This window comes from Lupinus angustifolius, unplaced genomic scaffold (assembly GCF_001865875.1).
Source record: "Lupinus angustifolius cultivar Tanjil unplaced genomic scaffold, LupAngTanjil_v1.0 Scaffold_371, whole genome shotgun sequence".
NCBI lineage: Eukaryota > Viridiplantae > Streptophyta > Magnoliopsida > Fabales > Fabaceae > Lupinus > Lupinus angustifolius.
The window spans coordinates 136,636-149,097 of NW_017727768.1; the positions used below are offsets into that span (position 1 = coordinate 136,636).

Here is a 12,462-nt window from a genome sequence, read left to right on the forward strand (position 1 = left end):
CGTTGCTTAGCATTTTTTAAGTTAGGTGTGTAGATATTGTTATCATCTTTTTTCCTTTTCGATTACATTATGTTCGATGAAATACCAAAATTAATTATATTGTCATATATCCTTCTAACAAAGTATAATTTTAAAGTATAATCACATACAAACAAAGCAAGGACAAAGGACAAAGGACAAAGAACAACACAACACACTAACAAAGTCCAACCTGCAAAAGTACCAACTTTGACAAAGGCATAGAATCTCCTTGACAGGTGGTGGGTTTATTGCTTAAATACTTTTGAAAAGTTTTCTGCATGTTTTTTAAGGTATACAAAGTTGAATCTTTTTCTTATTTCCAAATTATAATTCCAACTTAAAGGTTAAAACTTAAAATAAAGTTGATTTTATTGATTTTTGAAAAGGTTAACTACTGTATTGTTGTGTTTTGCTCCATTACATATATCCTTTTTGTTGAAAAAATAAGATACATTTAATTTATGATTTGTTAGGTATGTTAATAATTTTAATTTCCATTTGTTGTTGTTTCTCTTTGTGGGCACTACTGTGAATTCCATACATAACATCAGTGAGATTGTTATTTTAATTAGGAAGCATTGGAGTGGAAGTTTGTTTAACATCATTAAGGTAAGCCAAAAATCACTATTTTGGATCAATATTTATTTATTAAAAACAAAATTTGATAAACTAATAAATAAAAAATAGAATATATATAAAAAGAAAGTGCATACATGGACTTAACATAAAAATGAGGGGAGACGTAATAAAAATTTAACTCTTATGTTTTTTAGTGTTTTTCTATTTCTGTGTCTTTTGCTATGTGTTCAACTCTCTATTTATAGAAGAGATTTGACAAATGTTAAAAATAAAATGACATTTTCCCATTAATGCATTCAATCAATTAAAATATTTATTATTATTATTATTATTATTATTATTATCATTATGTATTGAAAGCAAAAATTGATAATCCCAACTTAAAAGAGTAGCAAATATGATTTTAATTACTATAATCTCATTCATCCTTATTATATTTTATTGTTTAATTGAGAGGAAGAGTGTTTGTTTAATTCTACCCCATTAAAATAAAATAATTGTTTATTTTTACTTATAAAAAATAATTTAGTAAATGAAGCACTATTTATTTATATAAAATAAAATATTTTATTAAAAGCAAAGACTGATAAATAGATTAAATTCTAGAATTAATAGAGAAGGGAAAGTTTCCAACCAAAGTGCAAGCATAACATAGCCAAGTCCACACCAAATTTGCATCGGTTAATCGGTTGGAAATGGAAAAATAAAAATAGATTAATGACTACTATGAACATGGCGAGCATATTGAATATGACACCTCAGAAATATTTATGAATAGATTAAATGACCGATTTGAACTTGATGAGTAAATTGAATATAACACCTCAGAAATATTTATAAATAGATTAAATGGCCGCTTTGAACTTGGTGAGTACATTGAATATTCCAGCTCAATTGATAATTTTCTTTCTGAAAAAGATAAATAGTCTCCCCCTTATGTTGTTTTTTATTATATTTTTAACTAAAAAAAATCAATATTGTATATTAAAATTTTGAAAAGTTAGATTTAATCGTTAAATAACAAACATAAACTTAATAGAATTATGTATTTTATAAATAGTAGAAGTTTAAGGCTTGATTGAAACAAAATTAATGTTTATGTTTCATATTTACAAAAGTTATAAAGTTTAAGAAAGTTGTATATATTTTTCTCAATTGTAAATATGTTGTGAAGAAAGTTGTTTCACAGTATACATTGTACTTTTTTTTAAGCAAGGATGCTAAAGCACTCGAATTATATTAAAGAAAGAACAGAGAACCATTACAAGTTTATGAACCTATAGGTTGGAAGCCCCAACCAATTTCTATAACATTTGAAAAAGATTATCGCTGGGATTGAATCCCACCAAGTAAAAGTTCTAGATCTTAAGCCATGATTAGCAAGTAAATCCACGCAAGAATTCCCTTCCCTGGATATATGAGACACCTTCCAAGACATAGAAGACAATAAAGTTTTACAAATACTCCACCTGGATGATAGACTCCAAGGAGGTTGAATATTTCCTTTGAGAATTCCCACCACTAAAGTTGAATCACTCTCAATCCATAAATGATTCCAACCTCTTGCATGAGCAAGTTCAATTGCCAGTAAATCCGAAAGAAGCTCAACATAAATAGAAGAATGTATGTCATAGAAAGTAGCAAAACAGGCCACAAATCTACCAATGTGGTCTCTGAAAATGCCTCCCCCTCCCGCCAAACCAGGGCTACCCTGTGCTGCACCATCAGTGTTCACCTTTAGCCAATCTATGGTAGGAGGATGCCAAATTATCTCCCTTATGGTTGGACATCTATTGAAACGCAAAGTGATGTCCAGGTTCCTCAAAATAGCAAATTCAGCAGGCCTATTATTTGCGTAAGATTTTGAATTCTTAGCAGCAAAAGTAATGTCCAGCTTTAGCTTTTCCAAAGCTCTAACCACTGAGATTAATCTATCATCAAACCTTGCTTTGTTTCTACAAAACCAAATTGTAGCAATAATATGAGTTATGCAAATAGAGAAGGCGTCTTTTGTCTGAGAGCTCCACTCCCTGTTGCTTGTCCTCCAAAGAGCAGAGCAAGAGGAAATGTCTATGTTGATGGCGAAAGCGTAGTTCAACCAGAACCAAAAATGTTGAGCAAAAGCACAATGAAGGAAAATGTGATTAGAGGACTCAAGGTTTTGGTGACAAAGACTACACATTGATACTAATTTGCATCCCCTTTTCTGAAGGTTCTAATCCGTGGGAATTTTATTATGATTCCATCTCTAAGATATGAAGGATTTAGATGGAGGAATTGTAGTCGACCAAATTTCCTTGAACCACTTCACTGGATTAGCCTGGGAAGATATGTTGGAGTAGGCATCTTGAAGAGATAGATTGCCATCAGTTGTTCCATGTCAAACCATCTTACCCTCACTATTTGGAATTAAGGTCCTTGATATTGCTTTGGAAACATTCGGGAAAAGCTCCACCAATTGTCTAGGAATTGTCCATCTGCCTTGATGAATGAAGTCAACAACATAGGCTTTCAGATTAGATCCAAGATCTGAAGGAATGTTCAAGAGATCCACCAAAGGTGATCCTAGCCAGTTGTCAGTCCAGAATTTTATTTTGGATCCATCCGCAACTAGCCAAATGGAGTTGAGATGGACATATGCCCAATTTGCCTTAATGCCAGGCCAGATTGAAGACTTGTAGTATCTAGGAAAAATTCTGGAATCCCTACCAAACCTCTTCCAAAAGAACACAACCCAGTCTTTGCTTGAAGATAGCATAGTCCAAGAGAGCTTAATGAGAGAGGCTTTGTTCATCTTAGTTATGGACTTGACACCAAGACCACCAACCTTTGTTGGGGAGCAGACTTGATGCCAATTAACAGTGACTAACATTTTGACTTTAGTATCCCCTACCCAAATGAAATTTCTGATCTGTTTCTCTAGAGCTTTAAGAAGTTGAGCAGGCTAAACATATATGTGGAATGAGTAAACCAACATGCTTTGAATAACTGATTTGACTAACTCTACTCTGCCCATGATTGAAAGGCAGGAACCTTTCCAAGTTGCCAATTTTTGAGTAATTCTGTCAGCAATTAGTTGAAGATGAGCCCTTTTAGGCTTTCCTTTGAACATAGGGACACCTAGGTATGTGAAGGGAAGAGATCCAGCATTAAAACCAAGGAAAGAAGAAAGGTTAATTATTTTCCTAGGATTAGAGCTTGTAGTGAAGAATTGACTCTTTGAGGCATTTATGATCTGGCCAGAAGCTTGGGCATAAGTTGAGAGAATGAGTTTGAGTTCTCTAAGCTCTCTTTTTACTCCCTTGCAGAAAATAAGCACATCATCAACATATAGCACATGGCTCAATGTTTGAAGAGATGAAGGACCACTGATTGTGCTAAACTTGTCATGAGCCACAAGATTTAGGATACCCCTACTCAGGACCTCCTCAGCAAGACAAAACAAGAGAGGGGATAGAGGGTCCCCCTGTCTAACCCCTCTCTTGCAATCAAAATAGCACACATTGTGACCATTAACACTAATTGATAGTCTAGCTGAGTGAAGTATAGCCTGAATCCAAGAGATAAATTTTTGGCTAAAAGCAAAAGCCTTGAGAGTGTCCATTAGAAATTCCCAATCTATAGTGTCAAAGGCCTTTGATATGTCTAGTTTTAAGATTAGGTTGCCACCAAAAGTTTTGTGATCCAGCAAATTTGTTGCTTCAGAAGCTAGACAAATGCATTCTTGTATTTTTCTATCTCTTATGAAGCCCTTTTGATTAGGTGAGACAATTCTAGAGGCAATAGAAGCAAGCCTATCAACCATAACCTTAGTGATGATTTTGAATTGAAAGTTTGCTAGAGCAATAGGCCTGAAAGCATGAACTCTGTCAGCACCAAGGAATTTAGGAATTAGGACAATAGAGTTAGCATTCATGTTTGGAAGAATCCACCCCTGAGAGAAAAATTGGGACATTGAGAGACAAACATCATGCCCAACTGTATCCCATAAAGTTTGGAAAAAGACTCCCCCAAATCCATCTGGCCTTGGTGCCCCATCACCATTCATAGCAAACACTGCATTTTTGATCTCCTCATTAGAAGACATCATGGTTAGCATGTCATTTTCCTCATGAGAAACCAGATTGGGAATCACCTCCTGGATGAGAGAATTCTGTCTGGTGGAATTTTCAGATGCAAATAGATTCTGAAAGTAGTCCAACACATGATTTCCTATCTCTTCCTGATCAATTAGCAATCTATTCCCATCCTTTAGCAGAGTCAGAGACTTAGTGGCTTGCCTTATTTTTGTGACTCTATGAAAAAAGGCAGTGTTTTTATCCCCATTAGTTTGCCAATTTATCCTAGATTTTTCTTTCCAAAATGGTTCCTCAACTTCAAGAGCAAGCAAAAGTTTGTGCTGAGCCAAATTTTACTGATCTCTCAAATCCTGGCTAGGCATGAGAGCCCTGAAATTCTGAATAAGCTCCAATGCTGCCATAGCATTTTTAACATTAAGATGTATATTACCAAAAAAATTTATGTTCCAATGCTTTAGCTCCTTCTTAAGAGTCTTAAGCTTTTGAGATAGAATATACATAGGGCAACCATAGCAAGGCATGTTCCAGATAGTCTCCACCACCCTCTTGCAATCCTCATGCTTAATCCAGATTTTATGAAACCGAAATGGAGATGCTCTTCTTACAGAAGAATTTGAAATGAGCATAATAGAATGATGATCCGAGGAGATTCTAGGCAGAGTACAACAAGAAGTTTGACTTCAAGCACTGAGTCATTCCTCATTACACAAACTTCTATCCAACCTTTTTTCAGGTAGAGCAGCCCCTGATCTCCTATTAGACCAAGTGAACAAATTACCTCTTGTGTTGAGATGGATCAACTTAGAGCAGTCAGTGAAGGTTTTGAACACATTTGAGGGCAGGGCATGAGGAATTCGAGGGCCTCTGGCCTCATTAGCACCAAGCACTACATTAAAGTCTCATATGCAAGTCCAGGGACCATCATTAGCATTTATCTGAGCATTCAAGTCATACTAGAGGCTTCTTCTTTGGATATAATTAGTATGAGCATACACAAAAAAAATGTAACATCTTTTGTCTTCTATTGAAACTAATATAGTGATGTGGTGAGCAGAGTTGTGCAAAACAGTAGGGGAGTGATCATTGCTGCATAATCCCCAAAGGTTAGGCAAATTGTTTCCTCTATTATTGGTCACAAAAAGTTTCATCCGAATATCATTCCAATAGGAACCCTGAATGGCCTCATTAGATATCATAGGCTCAACAATAAACAAGAAATCCGGTTTATGAGTAAGCAAAGGTTTTTCAGAACCAACCTTGCATTGAGGTTACCAAAACCTCTACAATTCCAATAGAGAACTATCATTGGACAATGTTAGAATGCCCACCCCTACGGGTATAGTGAGTTCTCTCAGTGATCCATTTCTTTCTCAGTTTTTTCTTTTGAGATTTTGACAGAATAGGAGTGAATTGTTCCTCTTCCTCTTCCTCCTCCATGTTGTCATCAGCCCAAAGCCTGCCAACTATCTGCATATCCTTGGCTGCATTTTGATTTTCCAATTCCTGTGTGTCAAGCACTATGAAATTGTCTTCAATGTTTTGTGGCACTAATGAATCATATGAATCCTCCAAATTTGCATTATCTAGAGGATCTTACTCTGCTTCCTTTTCTGGAGTATTCTCTACTCTTTTTATCCCCTCCAAACTTGCATCTTCTATATTATCAAACTCCAAATTGATGACTAAATCATCAATTTTTCTGATATTAGAAACCTCATCCTCTTTATTTAGCCTTGTTTTACGGCCTGATTCCTCTGCCTTCTTCCTAGGAACACCCTCTTCCACCTTCTTTACAATTGTTATGCAGGTGGCCAATATTATTGCAACTACTGCAATATGGTGGAACATTTTCATACTCAATCCCAACAAAGAAGGCAAATCCCTCTCTCTCCACCAAAATTTGATCACGTAAGTCTTCTCTAATGTTTATCTCCACCAACACTCGAGCATAATGCCCAAATGATCTCTTGGATGTTCCCTCATCCAATGATATGGGAATTCCTAATCCACCTGCAATGGAAAATGAGATCCTCAGGCTCCAATATTCCTGTGGAAGCCCGAATATTTTAACCCAACATTGAGAGTGGGATTGTCTTTGATGGTTTGGGTTGAAATCTAGTGTCCATAGGGACATCCTAAGGAAACCTGGTTTCAGAGACCATGCCCCCACTACGCAAATGCTTATTATATCTTCCACCGAGGAGAAGGAGAAGTCATAATAACCCTTGCCCAGAGACACCATGCTCCATGGACCTATCATCTCCCACATCTTATGTAGCTTGGCTTTCAGATCTGCATACTTCATAGGATTGCCCCCCTTTGCTAAGATGAGCCTCCCATGAAGGTGATTTCTACACCTTTGCAATCCCGCTTGATAATCTTCCTCTAGGTTTTTATGGCAATTGCTTCTCCTTTGATGCAGGGTTGAGGAAGTTGAGAGATGGCAATGTCACATGAGTTTTGGAGAACTTGTGCAAAGGATTTCTTGAGAGGAGAAGATGGAAGAGTTTTTGGAGATGAATTAGTTTCAAATAGGAAACTCCAAAGAACAAAAGTTTCCATGATTAGGCCAAATGATAGTTTCCCATAAAGTTGGAGGTCAGATTCCCATAAAGTTGGAGCATGCCCTAGTAGAGCTCATTCTTTAGTATAATTCATTCTTCATTTTTCCCCCTCCTTATCACTAAGGTACATATCTTATTGTATTGTAGATATCATTTTTGGGTGTTCAAGATCTAGAAGATTTTTTCTTTTGGGTCAAAAAGAGTATACATTGTACTTGATAAAGAGAAAATTAGATAATTATAATATTAAGATTATATAATATACAATGAATACAATATCAGTTTTGTACTAATATAATGATACATATGGTTCGTCAATTAAAGTAGATATTAATTAAGTTATATGTAATAATAAATATAATATATTTATGAATATAAATATTATTATTTGTAACAATAACTTTCTTATTGAAATGATCTAACTATATTACAAATAATTATTGAGTTGAAGATTAGAATCATTAATATATCACCTTGAAAAATATTAAATTTTTGTGCACATTCATCATTCATTTAAAGTTGATCACTCATATTTTTATTTAAAGTCCATCACACATATAAACATTCTTCATTCATTTATATTATTTTTAATATATAAATAATAATAATAATGCATTCAGAGAAAATTCTTACATTTTGTATATTTTATGAGAAAAAAATATGTATTAACACTGTTAGAGTTTTTTATATTGTCATTACATCATTCATCATTCCTATTTTATTATTATTGATATTTAAATATAAATAATACTTATAAAGAGTAGATAAATATTACACTCAATATATATAAACTTGAGATGAATATAAAAAGAGTGTGATATATATAAAAGATAAGTATAAATATTTATATATAGTTAATACACCAACTCCTGTTATTTTTTTAATATATAATAATAATTAAATATGAATAATAGATAATATAATAACAAAATATAAAATTCATACATTGCCGGTCCATATTTTGTTTTTCCACATATAGATATAGATAAAAGATATAAATATGAATATACATCATACATGATAAAGAGACAAATAAATAATTATAATATTATGATTATAATATACAATGAATACAATATTAGTTTGATACTGATATAATGATACAGTGATTCATCATATAGTTCATTAATTAAAGTATATATTAGTTCAATTATATATATAATAATAAATTTAATACATTTATGAATATAAATATTATTATTTGTAAAGTTACAAATATTAATTGAGTTGAAGATTTGGATCTTTATTGTATCACTTTGAAAAATATTAATTTCTTTGGAAAGTTTCCAAGCAAAGTGCAAGCATAGCATAGCCACATCCACAACAAATTTTCATCGGTTAATCAATTGGAAAAGGAAAAATAAAAATAGATTAATGTCTGCTTTGAAAATGGTGAGTACATTGAATATGACACCTAAAAAATATTTATAAATAGATTAAATTTCCATTTTGAACTTGGCGAGTAAATTGAATATAACACCTCCAAAATATTTATAAATAAATTAAATGGTCGCTTTGAATTTGGCTAGTACATTGAATATTCTAGCTCAATTGATAATTTGCTTTCTGAAAAAGACAAATAGTCTCCCCCTTATGTTGTTTTTTATTATATTTTTAACTAAAAAAGTTAATACTGTATATTAAAAATTTGAATAGTTAAATTTAATCGTTAAATAATCAAACATGAACTTAATAAAATTATGTAATTTATAAATAGTAGAAGTTTAAGGCTTGATTGAAACAAAATTAATATTTATGATTCATATTTTGCAAAAGTTATAAAATTTAAGAAAGTTGTATATATTTTTTTCAATTGTAAATATATTGTGAAGAAAGTTGTTTCCCAATATACATTATACTTGAGAAAGAGACAAATAGATTATTATAATATTAAGATTATATAATATAGGATGAATACAATATCAAATTTGTACTAATATAATAATACATATGGTTCATTAATTAAACTACATAAGTTACGTTATATATAATAATAAATTTAATATATTTATGAATATAAATATTATTATTCGTAACATATAGCTTACTTATTAAAATGACCTAATTATGTTACAAATAATTATTGAGTTAAAGATTAGAATCATTATTATATCACCTTGGAAAAATTAATTCTTTTGTGCACATTCATCATTCATTTAAACTTGATCACTCATATTTTTATTTAAATTTCATCACTCATATAAACATTCTTCATTCATTTATATTACTTTTAATATATAAATAATAGTAATACATTCATATAAAATTCTTACATTTCATATATTTTATGAGAAAAAATATATGTATTAAATGTGTTAGAGTTTTTTATATTGTCATTACATTATCTATCATTCCTATTTTATCATCATTCATATTTAAATATAAATAATATAAATAAATAGTAGATAAATATTACACTCAATATATATACATTGGAGATGAATATAAAAAGAGTGGAATATCTATAAGCTATAAGTATAAATATTTAGAGTGTAAAATGTATGCACAGTGTAAAGATTTATACACAGTCAGTGCATCATCCACCATTCATTTGCAATACGTTTATTTAAAAGTCAATAATAACTAAAAATCAATGGTGAATGATGTAGTTACAGTGTAAAAAAATTTATATTGTCTATGTACATATCTTTTCCCCAAATATTTACACATAGTCAATAAACCAACTACTATTATTTTTTAATATATAATAATAATTAAATATGAATAATAGATAATATAATAACAATATATAAACTTCATACATCGCCGGTCTATATTTTTTTTCCATATATAGAAATAGATAAAAGATATCAATATTAGTATACATCATACTTGATAAAGAGACAAATAAATAATTATAATATAAAATGATTACAATATCAGTTTGGTAGTGATATAATGGTACAATAATTCAACATATAGTTCATTAATTAAACTACATATAAGTTAAATTATACATATATATTTATATGTATACTATATATAAAGTCAAAACTTGAAATAACTTTTTCATGGTGTAATTTTCATTTCCTATTTTGTCATTCACATTATTTAATTTTTATAAAAAAATTATATAATCATAAGCAACCACCAGCAATACATTAATTAACCACATATCTCACCTTAAATTAAACAATATCATAAACACAAAAAATAAAATATAAAGTACACCAAACACAACAAATACATTCTAATTCAAAAAAAATGAAATATATAAAATTGAATACAGAGTATCACACAATATTCGCCAGCAGGCAGGAAGTGCCTCTACACACTAGTAATAATAAATTTAATACATTTATGAATATATATATTATTATTTGTAACGTTACAAATAATTATTAAGTTGAAGGTTTGTTATATCACCTTGAAAAATATTAATTTTTTTTGTACACATTCATCATTCATTTAAAGATGATCACTCATATTTTCATTTAAAGTCCATCACTCATATAAACATTTATTATTTAGATTACTTTTAATATATAAATGATAATAATACATTTAGAGAAAATTCTTACATTCCATATATTTTATCAGAAAAAATATATGTATTAACAATGTTAGAGTTTTATACTATCATTATATCATCTATCGTTCATATATTATCAATATCGATACTTAAATATAAATAATACAAACAAATAGTATACTCACTATATATACACTTGAGAGAAATATAAAAAGAATGTAATATCTATGCACTTTAAATATAAAGATTTATACACAACTAATATATCATTCATTATTTATTTGTATTACTTTTTGAAGAGTTAATAAAAATTAAATATAAATTAGCAATTATGGATAATAATATTAAAATGTATAAAGTTAATACACCTTTGATTGCTAAAAGATATCAATATGAAGATATAATTAGTTTCCCTTCACGCCCCTTGGGTCGCGTCCCCATATCTTCTATCTATAAAAGCAGCACATCACCCTTCAAAAAATAACCTCAACTTTCTAGTCTCTCTCTCTCTGACATTTTTCCCTCTCTTGAACATTATCAATGGCTGACGCACTAAAACCGAAGATAACCATATCGTTGAAGCCTTGTGACAGCGACGTCGTCGAGGTATCACCGGCAATCGCCAAGCAAATGCAAACAATTCAATCCTTCATTGAAGACGATTCCTTCTTCGCCACCACCACCGTCATCCCTCTGCCAAACGTAACTGCTTTCCAGCTCACCAAAATCATCGACTACCTCAACTACCACCGCAACGGCAAGGCCGTCGCCGACGACGGCAAGGAGTCGGCAAAAAAGTTAGATGAAGAATTCCTGAAGGAGCTGGACCAGGATCAGTTGAAGGAGTTGCTCCTCGCTGCTAATTACCTTAACGTGAAGGATGTTCTTGATTTTCTGTGCCAAGCTGTGGCTGATTTGATTAAGGACAAGAGCGTTAAGTTTGTGAGGAACTTCTTTGGCGTTGTGAATGATTATACTACTGCAGAAGAGAAGGAGATTCGTAGAACCCGTGCATGGGCTTTTGAGGGCGTGGATGAAGAATGATTGAAGTGAATGTGTTAAAGGAGTTGCAGTTATTGAGAATTATGGCTTTAATCTTGGCACTTAGGTTAAAATTTTCTCTGTAGTTTTTATGACTTTCTATGCTTTGTTGCAAATAATTGGAACTTAATATCGTGCTTTACAATGTTTGGTTTATATAAATTTGTGTTTTTTTTAATTAGCTTGAGTTGGTTCAAGTGGTGGCTCTTGCATCTAGGCCAAAAACAATTCTGTTTTTTTGTTATTTCTTGTGGTGCAAGTTTAGATTTAACATGAATCCTACGAGTAGCTGTCATTCCTGTAGGGATCTCAGACGGAAGGAATGATATCCGGTAAGGGATCTAAGACCGGAAGGAAGGATATCCAACATACATTAAAAATAAAAATAACAAATAATATCATATATATATATATATATATATATATATAAAAGGATGAAAATATTAAGAGAATAATATATTTCCTCGTACTAGAAGATAATTTATCTCTTTAAATTCACTCAATATTTGACATTTCATTCTTTCAAGAAGTTTTCAATTTAAAACATATTAGAAAAAAATAAGACACATGTCAAACACTAAATGAATTTAAGAAGACAAGTTATCTCCTAATACAAGGAGATACTTTATTTTTAAATATTATTATTATTATTTATTGAAAACATAAATTGATAATCTCATCTTAAAAGAGTAGTAAATATGATTTT

At 31.1% G+C, this 12,462-nt stretch overlaps 1 protein-coding gene across 1 annotated transcript; it reads left to right on the forward strand.

The window, feature by feature from the left end:
* The first annotated feature begins 11,255 nt into the window (after nucleotides 1-11,255).
* LOC109341122 (SKP1-like protein 14) lies at nucleotides 11,256-11,759 on the forward strand. The gene has a single exon (XM_019578949.1). The coding sequence runs from the start codon at nucleotides 11,256-11,258 to the stop codon at nucleotides 11,757-11,759; it is 504 nt and encodes a 167-aa protein (XP_019434494.1).
* The last annotated feature ends 703 nt before the right edge of the window (nucleotides 11,760-12,462 follow it).

Coding starts and splice junctions, on each gene's coding strand:
- LOC109341122 (XM_019578949.1), top strand. CDS start 11,256: ATGGCTGACGCACTAAAACCGAAGATAACCATATCGTTGAAGCCTTGT.